This window comes from Ornithorhynchus anatinus, chromosome 2 (assembly GCF_004115215.2).
Source record: "Ornithorhynchus anatinus isolate Pmale09 chromosome 2, mOrnAna1.pri.v4, whole genome shotgun sequence".
Classification (NCBI taxonomy): Eukaryota; Metazoa; Chordata; class Mammalia; order Monotremata; family Ornithorhynchidae; genus Ornithorhynchus; species Ornithorhynchus anatinus.
This window is the reverse complement of record NC_041729.1, coordinates 112,976,275-112,992,279: the sequence shown is the minus strand read 5'-3', so window position 1 is coordinate 112,992,279 and position 16,005 is coordinate 112,976,275. Positions and strand designations below refer to the sequence as shown.

The 16,005-nt window shown below is 52.5% G+C and overlaps 1 protein-coding gene across 1 annotated transcript in view; it reads right to left on the bottom strand.

The window, feature by feature from the left end:
- The window catches only part of SUGT1 (SGT1 homolog, MIS12 kinetochore complex assembly cochaperone), a 46,805-nt gene extending 39,014 nt beyond the window's left edge, over nucleotides 1-7,791 (bottom strand). The window contains exons 1-2 of the mRNA XM_029057627.2: nucleotides 7,721-7,791; nucleotides 7,496-7,559 (exon numbers count right to left, since the gene is read on the bottom strand). Of these exons, the coding sequence (XP_028913460.1) occupies nucleotides 7,496-7,559; nucleotides 7,721-7,776 (120 nt within the window). The 5' untranslated portion in view covers nucleotides 7,777-7,791. The remainder of the gene's footprint in view (nucleotides 1-7,495; nucleotides 7,560-7,720) is intronic.
- Nucleotides 7,792-16,005: the final 8,214 nt, after the last annotated feature.

Below are 16,005 nucleotides of genomic sequence, written 5' to 3'. Positions count from 1 at the left end.
CAGTCCTTCCATTTCAAGTGAGAAAACTCTTTGGGCACACACTAAGCACTCAAATACCACTGATTGGTTGATCGGAATTTGAAGGTCTATTTAACATTCACCTTTGACAGAAATTGAAAATTTCCATTGATCCTTTCTTCCCTTCTGAATTAACCACTCTCTCACCTTATCAGGAAATAGATTTGTTACTCAGACAAATCATTTAGGTATATACAGTGCTACTGTAAACAAAAAATCTAAAATCATTACCAAAGTCAACAAGTGCAATTTAGTCCCCAAAATAGAATCTCAAACTAAATTAGAAATCCAAGGGATTGCGGAATTTTAACTGAAAGATCTTGGAGGATTTAGAATCTAGCTTTCCTGGAATAAGTCAACTTAAAGTAACAAAAAGTAAAAGCACTAAAGACAACTAAATAGTCAAAACTCAGCTCTGGAGAATTCCAAGCTCCTTAAGGAAGCACAGATCTAGGAGCCAGATTTTAATCCCAGCTCTTCCAGTGGCCTGCTGCATGGGCAGTCACAGCTTTGATGCCTCAATTACCTCATTGTAAAACAGGTACAGACCACCCCTCCCTACTTCACAGTAATGCTGTGTGTGTGTTGGGGGGGAATAATGACTATGCTTTGGAAAAACAAGCACGCTCTAAAAATCCAGGGAATTTCTGATTTACAGTCAAAGTACAGTAACTTACTCTTGTACAGGTCAGATCACAATTCTATCTCAAAAACAAAAAATTTCAACATCTGCAGGTGTATACTGGAGATATTATTATACTTATAGCAGGTCCTACATGAACATTCCAATATTGAGGAAAATGATAGGAAGATGTTCAGGATCTACTCAGTGGGCACCTCTTGGCCCCGGCCAGCAAGGTCAGAAGTCCCTGTGGGTGCCGCAGGGCCGGGAGTATCCAGCAGGAGAGTGTGGGAGGTTCCGGCGGCGTGAGGGGAGGCTGGCGTGGATTGCAGTCTGCAACATACGAGGGCTTGGGTCCCTGTGCTGCCAACTGAAACTGGGTCTCCTCCAGTCAAGTGGGAACTAAGGGTAGGCTGAGATCCCCACAGCGTAACAGGATGGTAACTACCACTGGGAGGGCACTTGTGGAGTCCCATGGGGTAGCTGATCAAACAGGGGCTGAGGAGCTGCTCCCACCAGGTACCGGCGCCCAGGGAGAACCTGCAGGAAGGTACTGAAGACAGAGTGGTCAGCCTTTTGAACATTCCACTTTTTCCTTCCTCATTTTCTCTTTCCTTTACCCTGTCCTAGTGGTCGGCGCACATGCCAGGGACTCAGAGGCCTTGGGTCTCAATCACAATTGCCTGTTGTGGAACCTTGGGCAAGTCACAACTTCTCTGTGCTTCACCTTTCAAGTGAGGATTCAATATCTGTTTTCTTCTACTTTAACTGCAAGCCCCAACATGGAACACGGACTATGTCCGGCCTGATCTTTTATCTACCTCAGAACTTTAGTATAGTGCTTGGCAGGCGATCCATCCTTCAATGGTATTTGAGTGTTTACTGTGTGGCGAGCACTGCACAAGAGCTGGTGGATGCAATCCATGCCCAAGAGGGCCTTAGTCTACAGGGGGAGACAAAATAGATTAGGGATAAGGGAAATTGAGTGTAAGGATATTTATAAGTATTGTGGGACTGAGGTACCAAAGTACTTAAGGTACTAGCCAAGCTCACAGTCGACACAGAGGGGAGAGTAAGTAGGGAATATAAAGGAGGTCACTTGTAGGAGGTGTGACTTGTAGGAGCATTTTGAGGACAGGAAGAGTGGTGGACTCTCTGTTAAGAAAGGGGAAAGGAGTTTCAGGCCCAGAGAAAACACAGGCAAGGGGCCAGTAGTGGAGTAGATGAGCTTAAATGTGGAGAGTAGGTTGGTTTTAGAGGAGCAGATTGGGTAGGCTGGGTTGCAGTAGATCAGTGCGGTTAGGTAGAAGGGAGAGAGCTGATGGAGTGTCTTGAAGCCAATGGTAAGGGGTTTCTGTTTGATGCAGTAGATGGGCAACCACTGGACATTTTTGTGGAGGGGGGAGATATGGACTGAACATTTTTCAGAAAAATGATCTGGGCAGCAGAGTGAAGTATGGACTAGAGAGGCGAGAGACAGGAGGTAGGGAGATCAATGAGGAAGCTGATGCGGTAGTCGAAGCGGGAGATGACAAACACTTGATCAGTGTGGGAGCATTATGATAGAAAGAAAAGGGCAGATTCTAGAAATGTTTTGATGGTAGGACAAAAAAATTCATGACAGATTGAGAGAAGGGCTAAGGACTATGCCAAGGTTATGAGCTTGAGAGACAGAGGGCTGCTGTCTATGGTGATAGGGCAGTCTGGCACTTAGTACAGTGTTTTGCAAACAGTAAGAGCTCAGTAAATACGATTGAATGAATGACTGGGTTTAGGTGAGAAGTTCTGTTTTGGTCATGTTAAATCTGAGGTGTCAGTGGTACATATAAGTAGAGATGTACTGCAGGTGGGAAGAAATGTGAAATGCAGGGGAGCGGTCTAGGCTGAAAAAGTAGATTCAGGAGTCATCCTCTAGACTGTACACTCCTTGTGGGAAAGGAACGAGTCTACCAACTCTGTTGTAATGTACTCCCAAGTGCTCAATACGGTGCTTAGCACACAGTAAGTGCCCAATACATACCCCTGAATAATTGATCTATGAAGAGATGGTGGTTGAAGCCAACTTATTTCATCCTCTTCTTCCTCCCAAGTTCCCTCAAAGCCCAAGAACTTCCCCTTCCCTGCCTCAAAAATGAAAGGTTGGCACTTCTGGATAGAAAGTGGAGAGAAATACCAGAGTTTCAGATTTGCAAAATGTAAATCTGATTCTCTTCCCCTCTTCCAAACCCTACTTAAAACTCACCTCCTCCAAGAGGCCTTCCCTGACTGAGCTCCTCTTCTCCCTCTACTCCCTCTACCACCCCCCCCTTCACCTCTCCGCAGTTTAAACCCTCTTTTCCCCCTTTCCCTCTGCTCCTCCCCCTCTCCCTTCCCATCCCCTCAGCACTGTACTCGTCCGCTCAACTGTATATATTTCCATTACCCTATTTATTTTGTTAATGAAATGTACATCGCCTTGATTCTATTTAGTTGCCATTGTTTTTACGAGATGTTCTTCCCCTTGACTCTATTTATTGCCATTGTTCTTATCTGTCCGTCTCCCCCGATTAGACCGTAAGCCCGTCAAACGGCAGGGACTGTCTCTATCTGTTGCCGACTTGTTCATTCCAAGCGCTTAGTACAGTGCTCTGCACATAGTAAGCGCTCAATAAATACTGTTGAATGAATAAATCCTTCAACTGCATGAGACTGCAATACTAGAAGCAGAGTTCCATTAGGTTCAATTAATTACCCATCAATTTAAGACAGACTCACTCCACTTCTTAAATCAATAGAGTGGGCTGATACATTCATGATTACAATGCATCTTTAGACTTCCGTTTCATAAATTTTTATTTCACGTCACTAAATGTTTCTGCATAAGGTCTTTACTGTTGTGAGGGAAGGTGAAACGAAATAATGTTCTGAGGGTGTAGTCTACTGATTAGGATCCTTTTTTAATATTTTATTTGTTTCCATAGCCCTCAGACCCACAATTACTCACATTACCACTGTAGTAATTCTTCAGCACCCTCCCTTTGGATTTAACATTTCACCGTGCCAACCTGGGCAGGATTCTTGCTTGATTTATGCACTGCAGAATAAGGATTCCATTTCTTTCTCTCTCTTGGGTCCCTGTGAATCAACCAGTCCACCTTTCTATCTTAATTGACAGAACTACCTGCTAAGCAGCCAGGGACTCTCTTTCCAATTTGCCAGCCGCTCAGGGGGGAGTCTGATTTCCCCAAAGCTTACAGTGAAGACCACCACCACTCTTACCACCTTCAAAGCCTTCAGATCACATCCCCTCCAAGAGGCCTTCCCTGATTAAACCCCTTTTTTCCCTCAGCTCCCTCTCCTTTCTGCATTGCCTGTGCACTTGGACCTGTGATATTTGGGAAATTGATATTTGTGTCACAGCCCTTTTGTACTTTTTTGTATTATCGCCTGTCTCCCCCTCTACACTATAAGCCCATTGTGGACAGGGAATGTGCCTACCACTGTGGTACTGTACTCTCCCAAATTCTTACTACCAAGGTCAGAGGAGGCGCATAGCACACTGAATAGAGCACGGGCCTGGGAGTCAGAAGGAGATGAGTTCTAATCCCGACTCTACCACTTGCCTACTATGGGACCTTGGGCAAGTCAGTTCACTTCTCTGGGCCTCAGGCACGTCATCTGTAAAATGGGGAGAAGCAGCATAGCTCAGTGGAAAGAGCTTGGGTTTGGGAGTCAGAGGTCATGGGTTCAAATCCCGGCTCAGCCACTTGTCAGCTGTGTGACTATGGGCAAGTCACTTGACTTCTCTGTGCCTCAGTGACCTGAACTATAAAACAGGGATGAAGACTGTGAGCCCCACGTGGGACAACCTGATGACCATATATCCTCTCCTGCACTTAGAACAGTGCTTTGCACATAGTAAGAGCTTAACAAATGCTATTATTATTATTACTAATGGGGATTGAGACTGTGAGCCCAACCTGGGACAGGTACTGTGTCTACTCCAGCGCTCAGAACAGTGCTTGTCAGTCACACAATAAGCGCTCAACAAACAGTATAGCTATTACTCCTACTTCACTTCTCTGCGCCTCAGTCACCTCATCTGTAAAAGGGGGATGAGGACTGTGAGCCCTATGTAGCACAGGGACTGGGTCCAACCCGCTTGGTCCTCTCCACCCAAACGGCTACCTTACTGCTACAGGCTCTCGTTATATCCCAGCTACATTACTGTGTCAGCCTTCTCTCTGACCTCCCTTCTCCTCTCTCGCCCCGCTCCAGTCTATTCTTCACTCTGCTGCCCGGCTCATCTTCCTGCAGAAACGATCTGGGCATGTCACTCCCCTTCTTAAACAACTCCAGTGGTTGCCTATCAACCTCCGCTCCAAACAAAAACTCCTCACTCTAGGCTTCAAGGCTCCCTTGTCCCTTCCTACCTCTCCTCCCTCCTCTCTTTCTACCACCCACCCCGCACGTTGTCCCTTCCTACCTCTCCTCCCTCCTCTCTTTCTACCACCCACCCCGCACGCTCTGCTCCTCTGCCGCCCACCTCCTCACCATCCCTCGGTCTCGCCTATCCCGCCGTCGACCCCTGGGTCACGTCCTCCCGCGGTCCTGGAACGCCCTCCCTCCTCACCTCCGCCAAACTGATTCTCTTCCCCTCTTCAAAACCCTACTTAAAACTCACCTCCTCCAAGAGGCCTTCCCAGACTGAGCTCCTCTTCTCCCTCTACTCCCTCTGCCACCCCCCCTTTACCCCCGCAGCTAAACCCTCTTTTTCCCCTTTTCCCTCTGCTCCTCCACCTCTCCCTTCCCATCCCCACAGCACTGTACTCGTCCGCTCAACTGTATATATTTACATTACCCTATTTATTTTGTTAATGAAATGTACATCGCCTTGATTCTATTTAGTTGCCATTGTTTTTACGAGATGTTCTTCCCCTTGACTCTATTTATTGCCATTGTTCTCGTCTGTCCGTCTCCCCCGACTAGACCGTAAGCCCGTCAAACGGCAGGGACTGTCTCTATCTGTTGCCGACTTGTTCATCCCAAGCGCTTAGTACAGTGCTCTGCACATAGTAAGCGCTCAATAAATACTATTGAATGAATGAATGAATATCCATCCTAGTGCTTAGGACAGTGCCTGGCACATGGTAAGCGCTTAACCCATACCATAATTACTATTAAGGTTACGAGGTTGAGAGACGGGTATGATGGGGGTGCTGCCTAGGGCGATAGGAAAGTGCAGGGGAGGCCTCTGCCCACAGCAAGCCCTCCATAAATACAGCTGAGGATGATCCAATCATATTTATTGAGCGTTACCGTGTGCTAAACGCTCGGGGCACAGGCGCATCTGGGAAGCCTGCGGGGGGGGGGGTCTCGGATGGTCCTCGAGGGTCGGGGAGGAGCCGAGGGTGGCCGGAACGGGGAAAGTTTGGGGGCCGCGGGCCGGTGGCCTCCACTCCCAGGGCTGGGCGGCTTTGAGGGCCATGGCGGTGAGAGGCTGCAGGGCCCGACTCCCTGTCGGGGAGAGCGGCGAGGGGCTCCCTGGGGGGCCAGGGCAGGCCCGGGGACGGGACGGGACGCCAGGGGGTCTCGCCTATCCCGCCGTCGACCCCTGGGCCACGTCCTCCCACTGTCCTGGAATGCCCTCCCACACCTCCGCCAAACTAATTCTCTTCCCCTCTTCAAAGAAAGCCCTAGTGAGAGCTCACCTCCTCCAAGAGGACTTCCCAGACTGAGCTTCCCCTTTTCCCTCTGCTGCCCCTCTACCCCCCCTCACCTCCCCTTTGCCCTCTTTCCCTCTGCTCCTCCCCCTCTCCCTCCCTTCAGCACTGTGCTCGTCCGCTCATTGGTATATATTTTCATTACCCTATTAATTTTGTTAATGAGATGTCCATCCCCTTGATTCTATTTATTGCTATTGTTTTTGCCTGTCTCCCCCCGATTAGACCGTAAGCCCGTCAGTGGGCAGGGATTGTCTCTGTTGCCGAATTGTACATTCCAAGCGCTTAGTATAGTGCTCTGCACATAGTGAGCGCTCAATAAATACGATTGAACGAATGAATGAGGCCAGGGAGGAGGCGGCCAGGGAGGGGGCCAAGGGAGGAGACCAAGGCTAGGGGGCAGGGAGGCGGCCACGGGGAAGGCCAGGGAGGGGGTCAAGGGAGGAGATCAAGGGAGGAGGTCAGGGCAGGGGAGTGGGAAGGGGGCCAGGGGAGGAGACTAAGGCGGGGGGGGGGCAGGAGGGAGGGGGCCAAGGGGGGAGGGGGGCCAGGGAGGAGGCCAAGGGGAGGCGCCAAGGGGTGGGGGGGCCAGGGAGGGGGTCAAGGGAGGCAGGGAGGGGATGGGGGGACCAAGGGAGGAGACCAAGGCGGGGGGGCGGGGAGGGGGCCATGGGGAAGGCCAGGGAGGGGATCGAGGGAGGAGGTCAAGGCAGGGGGGCGGGGGCCGAGGGGGGAGGGGGACCAGGGAAGAGGCCGAGGGAGGAGGCTAAGGCGGGGGGGCAGGAGGGAGGGGGCCAATGGAGGGGGGGCCAGGGAGGAGGCCAAGGGGGGCGCCAAGGGCTAGGGGGGCCATGGAGGGGGCCAAGGGAGGGGATGGGGGGACCAAGGGAGGAGACCAAGGCGGGGGGGTGGGGGGGCAGGGAGGAGGCCAGAGGGGAGGCCGAGGGGAAGGCCAGGGAGGAGGCCAGGGAGGAGGTGGCCGGGGGGGCCAAGGGGGAGGCGCCCAGGGGGGAGGGGGGCCAAGGCGGGGGGGGGGAGGGTCAAGGGAGGCCGGGGGAGGCCGAGCGGGGGCCAGGGAGGAGGCCAGGGAGGAGGTCAGGGAGGAGGCGAAGGGGCAGGCCTTGGGTCCGGCCCCGTCCTGAGGCGGGCTCACCTGCAGCGCCGCCCGCGGGTCCTCGTCGATCTGCCCGTCCGAGAGGGGCCGGGCCGGGAGCGGCCTGCCGGAGAGAGCACAGCGTCAGCGGGGACACGAGGAACACGCGCAGGGGAAAGGAAAGGAAAGGAAAGGAAAGGAAAGGAAAGGAAAGGAAAGGAAAGGAAAGGAAAGGAAAGGAAAGGAAAGGGGGTGGGGGGGACGGCGGAGGGGCAGAAGGCTCACCCCGGGCCTGCCTCAGTGGCCGTGGTCGCCGTGGCCGCCGCCGCCGCCGCCGCCATATTCCGCGCCGCCGCCCAGGGGGAAACTTCTGGAGAAACACCAACGGAGCTTCCGTTCGGAGCCACCAATCAACGCCCACCTCGCCGGGGAGGGGGCGGGGCCGAGCGCGGGGCCGAGCGCGGGGCCGAGCGCGGGGCCGAGCGCGGGGCCGAGCGCGGGGCCGAGCGCGGGGCCGAGCGCGGGGCCGAGCGCGGGGCCGAGCGCGGGGCCGAGCGCGGGGCCGAGCGCGGGGCCTCACGGCAACTCAAAGGACTCAGCTCCCCCCCCTCCCTCTCTCTCTCCCCCTCTCTCTCTCTCTCCCCCCCTCTCCCTCTCTCTCCCCCCTCTCTCTCTCCCCCCTCTCTCTCCCCCCTCCCTCTCTCTCTCCCCCCTCCCTCTCTCTCCCCCCCTCTCTCTCTCTCCCCCCTCTCTCCCTCTCTCTCTCTCCCCCCCTCCCCCTCTCTCCCCCCCTCTCTCCCCCCTCTCTCCCTCTCTCTCCCCCCCTCCCCCTCTCTCTCTCTCCCCCCCTCCCCCTCTCTCCCCCCCTCTCTCCCCCCTCTCTCCCTCTCTCTCCCCCCTCCCCCTCTCTCTCTCTCCCCCCTCTCCCTCTCTCTCCCCCCTCTCTCCCTCTCTCTCCCCCCTCCCTCCCCCCTCTCTCTCCCCCCTCTCTCTCCCCCTCTCTCTCTCCCCCCCTCTCTCTCTCTCCCTCTCTCTCCCTCTCTCTTCTCTCCCTCTCTCTCTCCCTCCCCCCCTTCCCTCCCCTCTCCCCCCCTCCCCTCCTCCCCCCTCCCCTCTCCCCCTTTCCTCTCCTCCCTCGTCTCCCCGTCTCCCCCTCTCCCCTTCTCTTCCTCTCTCCCTCTCTCCCTCTCTCCCTCCCTCTTCTCTCCCTCTCTCCCTCTCTCCCTCCCTCTTCTCTCCCTCTCTCCCTCCCTCTCTCACCACGTGAGGTGCAGAGCGGTTTCTAAGGCAACCTGCCTTCTCCCCCTCCCCCATACACACACACATAATAATAGTGGCATTTGTTAAGCGTTAAGCGCTGGGGGGATACGAGGTGATCAGGTTATCCCACATGAGGCTCCCAGTCTTCATCCCCATTTTACAGATGAGGGAACTGAGGCCCAGAGAAGTGAAGTGACTTGCCCACAGTCAAACAGCTGACAAGCAGCGGACCTGGGATTCGAACTCATGACCTCTAAACTTCCAAGCCCTTCACCTCTGCCTTCAAAAAACCCACTCTCGACCCCACTTCCCCTTTCAGTTATCGCCTTATCTCCCTACTACCCTTCCTTTCCAAAATCCTAGAACGAGTCGTCTACAATCGCTGCTTAGAATTCCTTAACTCCCATTCTCTCCTGGACCCCCTCCAATCTGGCTTCCGTCCCCTCCACTCTACCGAGACTGCTCTCTCTAAGGTCACCCATGACCTCCTTCTTGCCAAATCCAATGGCTCCTACTCCATTCTGATCCTCCTTGACCTCTCTGCTGCCTTTGACACTGTCGACCATCCCCTCCTCCACACCTTATCTCACCTTGGCTTCATGGACTCCGTCCTCTCCTGGTTCTCCTCTTACCTCTCTGGCCGGTCATTCTCGGTCTCCTTCGCAGGCGCCTCCTCCCCCTCCCATCCTTTGACTGTTGGAGTTCCTCAAGGGTCAGTTCTTGGCCCTCTTCTGTTCTCCATTTACACTCACTCCCTCGGTGAACTCATTCGCTCTCACGGCTTTGACTACCATCTCTACGCAGGTGACACGCAGATCTACATCTCCGCCCTTGTCCTCTCCCCCCTCCCTTCAGGCTCGCATCTCCTCCTGCCTCCAGGATGTCTCCACCTGGATGTCGGCCCGCCACCTAAAACGCATCATGAGCAGGACTGAGCTCCTCATCTTCCCTCCCAAGCCCGGTCCTCTCCCAGACTTTCCTATCACCGTGAATGGCACGACCATCCTTCCCGTCTCTCAGGCCCGCGATCTCGGTGTCATCCTTGACTCGTCTCTCTCGTTCACCCCACACATCCTATCCGTTACCAAGACCTGCCGGTTTCACCTTTACAATATCGCCAAGATCCGCCCTTTCCTCTCCACCCAAACGGCTACCTTACTGCTACGGGCTCTCGTTATATCCCGGCTAGACTACTGTGTCAGCCTTCTCTCTGATCTCCCTTCCTCCTCTCTCGCCCCGCTCCAGTCTATTCTTTACTCCGCTGCCCGGCTCATCTTCCTGCAGAAACGATCTGGGCATGTCACTCCCCTTCTTAAACAACTCCAGTGGTTGCCTATCGACCTCCGCTCCAAACAAAAACTCCTCACTCTAGGCTTCAAGGCTCTCCATCGCCTTGCCCCTTCCTACCTCTCCTCCGTTCTCTCTTTCTACCGCCCACCCCGCACGCTCCGCTCCTCTGCTGCCCACCTCCTCACCATCCTTCGGTCTCGCCTATCCCGCCGTCGACCCCTGGCCCACGTCCTCCTGCGGTCCTGGAATGCCCTCCCTCCTCACCTCCGCCCAACTAATTCTCTTCCCTCTTCAAAACCCTACTTAAAACTCACCTCCTCCAAGAGGTCTTCCCAGACTGAGCTCCCCTTCTCCCTCTACTCCCTCTACCGCCCCCCCTTCACCTCTCCGCAGCTTAACCCTCTTTTCCCCCCATTTCCCTCTGCTCCTCCCCCCCACCTTCCCATCCCCTCAGCACTGTACTCATCTGCTCAACTGTATATATTTTCGTTACCCTATTTATTTTGTTAATGAATTGTATATCGCCTCGATTCTATTTAGTTGCCATTGTTTTCATGAGATGTTCTTCCCCTTGACTCTATTGCCATTGTTCTTGTCTGTCTGTCTCCCCCGATTAGACTGTAAGCCCGTCAAACGGCAGGGACTGTATCTGTTGCCGACTTGTTCATTCCAAGCGCTTAGTACAGTGCTCTGTACATAGTAAGCGCTCAATAAATACTATTGAATGAATGAATGAAGCCCGGGCTCTTGCCACTGAGCCGCGCTGCTTCTCTACATATGATTCTATGTAGAATGATGGCATGTGTTAGGCGCTTCCTATGTGCCAAGCACTGTTCTAAGCGCTGGAGGAGATACTTGGTAACCAGGTTCATTCATTCAATAGGATTTATTGAGCGCTTACTATGCGCAGAGCACTGTACTAAGCGCTTGGAATGTACAATTCGGCAACAGATAGAGACGGTCCCTGCCCATTGACGGACTTACAGTCTAATCGGGGGAGACAGACAGCAAAGCAAAACAGAACAAAACAAAAACAAGACAACATCATCAACATAAATAGAATCAAGGGGATGTACACCTCATTAACAAAATTAATAGGGTAATAAATAAGATATACAAATGAGCACAGTGCTGAGGGGAGGGGGAAGAACGGAGGGGGGGGATGTGTCACAGGCAATGTGACACATTCTCTGTATTGGACCAACACCACTGCACTGCTCTGAAACACACGGCAGCTGTGTTTTATGTTCAAGTGCCTTATCCTTCAAATAGCTGCAATACCCTGCGTCATGACAGGTTGTCCCACGTGGGGCTCACACTCTTCATCCCCCATTTTACAGATGAGGAAACTGAGGCTCACCCCCATTTTACAGATGAGGGAACTGAGGCACAGAGAAATTAAGTGACTTGTCCAAAGTCACACGGCTGGCAAGCCGTGGAGCCCGGATTAGAACCCACGACCTCTGACTCCCAAGCCCGGGCTCTTTCCACTGAACCATGCTGCTTCAACATTATTACTAAGGCAAGGTTTCTAAGGCAACCTGCTCCCCCCACCCCATACACACACATATGATTCTATTTATAATGATGGTATTTGTCAAGCGCTTACTGTGTGCCAAGCACTGTTCTAAGCACTGGGGGAGATAAAAAATAACCTGGTTGTCCCACGTGGGGCTCATACTCTTCATCCCCATTTTACAGATGAGGTAACTGAGGCATGGAGAAATTAAATGACTTGCCCAAAGTCACACAGCAAATAGGTGGCAGGGCAGGATTAGAACCCACGACCTCTGACTCCCCAGCCTGGGCTCTTTCCACTAAGCCACGCTGGATTTGTCTGTTTTGATGGTATTGATGCCTGTCAGGGAAGCAGTGTGGCTCAGTGGAAAGAGCACGGGCTGGGGAGTCAGAGGTCATGGGTTCAGTGTGACTCTGGGCAAGTCACTTCACTTCTCTGGGCTTCAGTTACCTCAACTGTAGAGTGAACATTAATAATAATAATGTTGGTATTTGTTAAGCGCTTACTATGTGCAGAGCACTGTTCTAAGCCCTGGGGTGGATACAGGGTAACCAGATTGTCCCACATGAGGCTCACAGTCTTAATCCCCATTTTACAGATGAGGTAACTGAGGCACAGAGAAGTTGAGTGACTTGCCTACAATCAACTGTGGCTGACAAGGTGGCAGAGTCGGAATTCGAACCCATGACCTCTGACTCCCAAGCCCGTGCTCTTTCCACTGAGCCACGCTGCTTCCCGACTGTGAGCTCAGTTGGGACAACCTCGTCACCTTGTATCCTCCCCAGCGCTTGGAACAGTGCTTTGCACATAGTAAGCGCTTAACAAATGCCATCATTATTACTATTATTATTACTCATTTTGTATTGTTGTCTGTCTCCCCCCTTTAGACTATGAGTCTGTGGTTGGACAGGGATTGTCTCTGTTGCCGAATTGTCCTTTCCAAGCGCTCAGTACAGTGCTCTGCACACCAGGAAGAGCGGGAGCCGAGCGCCCCCTCGTGTTTGCCCTGGGGCTGCCTCTGGGGGTTATGGGCTGCTATGTGAAGGACTGACTCATTCATTCATTCAAAAGTATTTATTGAGCGCTTACTATGGGCAGAGCACTGTACTAAGCGCTTGGAATGGACAAATCGGTAACAGATAGAGACAGTCCCTGCCCTTTGACGGGTTTACAGTCTAATCGGGGGAGACAGACAAGAACAATGGCAATAAATAGAATCCCCCCACTCTCCTGGCAGGGGGAGGGCACAAGTCAGCCAGTTCCATCAAGTCATGCCCAGCAACGTCCCGGGGGGCATCGGGAAAGGGGGGCGTCTCCACCCGGGGAACCGGGGTCTGGGGACTCCGTGACTTCCCCACCTTTCGTCCCCAGGCTGCGGCCGGGACCCAGGGCCCGGTAGCCAGGCTCCCGCCTGAGTCACAACCGAGGCCCTAGCCGAGGTTTTCTTCTTCATCAGGCGCCCGAGGCTTCGTTTTTCGGGTCTCTGGCAATCAGTCAAAAAACAATCAATCAATAGTATTTATCGAATCCTTACAGTAGTTATCGAATGCTTACTGTCTGTGCTAGGCACTGTATTGAGCGCTTGGGAGTATGCCATGTAACAGAGCGGGTAAATAGTTTCCCCGTGAGGCCCAGTGGATAGAGCATGGGATTGTGAGTCAGAATAATAATAATAATATTGGTATTTGTAAAGCGCTTACTATGTGCCAAGCACTGTTCTAAGTGCTGGGGTAGATACAGGGTAATGAGGTTGTCCCATGTGGGGCTCACAGTCTTCATCCTCATTTTATAGATGAGGTCACTGAGGCACCGAGAAGTTAAGTGACTTGCCCAAAGTCACACAGCTGACAGGTGGCGGAGCCGGGATTGATAATGTTGGTATTTGTTAAGCACTTACTAGGTGCTGGGCACTGTTCTAAGCCCTGGGGGAGATACAAGGTAATCAGGTTGTCCCACATGGGGCTCACACACTTTTAATCCCAATTTTACAGGTGAGGGAACTGAGGCACAGAGAAGTTAAGTGACTTGCCAACAGTCACACAGCTGACAAGTGGCAGAGCAGGGAGTCGAACTCATGACCTCTGACTCCGAAGAACAGGCTCTTTCCACTGAGCCACACCATGACCCCTGACTCCATTCATTCATTCAGTAGTATTTATTGAGCTCTTACTATGTACAGAGCACTGTACTAAGTGCTTGGAATGTACAAATCGGTAAAAGAGACAGTCCCTGCCCTTTGACGGGCTTACAGTCTAATCGGGGGAGACAGGCAGACAAAAACAGTAGCAATAAATAGAATCAAGGGGATGAACATCTCATTAAAACAATAGCAATAAACAGAATCGAGGTGATGTACATCTCATTAACAAAATAAATAGGGTAATAAAAATATATATACAATTAAGTGGATGAGCACAGTGCTGAGGGTAGGGGAAGGGAGAGGGGGAGGAGCAGAGGGAAGGGGGGGAAGGGGGCTTAGCTGAGGGGAGGTGAAGGGGGGGTAGAGGGGCAGCAGAGGGAGCAGAGGGAAAAGGGGAAGCTCAGTCTGGGAAGGCCTCTTGGAGGAGGTGAGCTCTCAGTAGGGCTTTGAAGAGGGCAAGAGAGTTAGTTTGGCAGAGGTGAGGAGGGAGGACATTCCAGGACAGTGGGAGGACGTGGGTCAGGGGTCGATGGTGGGATAGGCGAGACTGAGGGACGGTGAGGAGGTGGGTGGCAGAGGAGCGGAGCATGCGGGGTGGGAAGTAGAAAGAGAGAGGGGAATCGAAGTAGGAGGGGGCAAGGTGAAGGAGAGCTTTGAAGCCAGTAGTGAGGAGTTTTTGCTTCATACGAGGTTGATAGGCAACTGGAGGTTTTTAAGAAGGGGAGTGACATGCACAGAGTGTTTCTGCAGGAAGATGAGCCTGGCAGCGGAATTCATTCAATAGTATTTATTGAGCACTTACTATGTGCAGAGCACTGTACTAAGCGCTTGGAATGTACAAATCGGCAACAGATAGAGACAGTCCCTGCCCATTGATGGGCTTACAGTCTAATGGGGGGAGACAGATAAAAACAATAGCAATAAATAGAATCAAGGTGATGTACATCTCATTAACAAAATAAATAGGGTAATAAAAATAAATACAAATGAGCAGATGAGAACAGTGCTGAGGGGAGGGGAAGGGAGAGGGGGAGGAGCAGAGGGAAGTGGGGGGGGTCTTTTAGGATAGGGGATACGTAAGCATGTTTGAAAGCAGTGGGGTAGAAGCCACGGAAAGTGAACAGTTGAAGATGGTGGGCAGGGAGGGAAGAGGGAGAGAGTAAGTAAGAGTTTGGATAAGGTGCGAAGAGATGGGGTCAGAGGCGCAGGTGGAGGAAGAAGCCTTTGAGAGGAGCGGAATGAAGAATAGACTGGAGCGGGGAGAGACAGGAGGAAGGGAGATCAGAGAGAAGGCTGACACAATAATCCAGCCGGCATATTATGAGAGCCTGTAGCAGTAAGATTGCCTTTTGGGTGGAGAGGAAAGGGCGGATCTTTGCGGTATTATAAACCTGAGACTGGCAGGTTTTGGTGATGGATTGGATGTATGGGGTGAATGAGAAAGTAAAGTCAAAGATGACACCGAGGTTGTGAGCTTGAGAGGCGGGAAGGATGGTCGTACCACCCACAGTGATAGGGAAGTCAGGAAGAGCACAGGGCTTGTGAGGGAAGATAAGGAGCTCAGCTTTGGACATGTTGAGTTTTAGGTGACGGGCAGACATCCAGGTGGAGACGTCTTGGAGACAGGAGGAGATACGAGCCTGAAGGGAGGGGGAGAGGACAGGGGCAGAGATGTAGATCTGTGTGTCATCGTGAGAGAGAATGAGTTCACCGAGGGAGTGAGTGTAGATCGAGAACAGAAGAGGGCCAAGAACTGACCCTTGAGGAACCCCAACAGTTAGAGGATGGGAGGGGGAGGAGGTGCCTGCGAAGGAGACCAAGAATGAACGGCTGGAAAGATAAGAGGAGAACCAGGAGAGGATGGAGTCCGTGAAGCCAAGGTGAGATAAGGTGTGGAGGAGGAGGGGATGGTCAACAGTGTCAAAGGCAGCTGAGAGGTCAAGGAGGATTAGGATAGAGTAGAAGCCATTGGATTTGGCAAAAAGGAGGTCATGGGTGACCTTAGAGAGAGCAGTCTCGGTAGAGTGGAGGGGACGGAAGCCAGATTGGAGGGGGTCCAGGAGAGAATGGGAGTTAAAGAATTCCAGGCAACGAGTGTAGACTCGTTATAGGAGTTTGGAAAGGAAGGGTAGTAGGGAGATAGGGCGGTAACTGGAAGGGGAAGTGGGGTCGAGCTCTTTCCAATGAGCCACGCTGCTTGTCTTCTTCTGAAGAACCTGTGTTCTAATTCTGACTCGGCCACTTGTCTGTTGTGTGACCTTGGGCAGCTCACCTCACTTCTCCGTGCCTCTGTTCCTCATCTGTAAAATGGGGAGTAAGACTGTGAGCGCCATGTGGGACAGGGACTCTGTCTAATCTGAT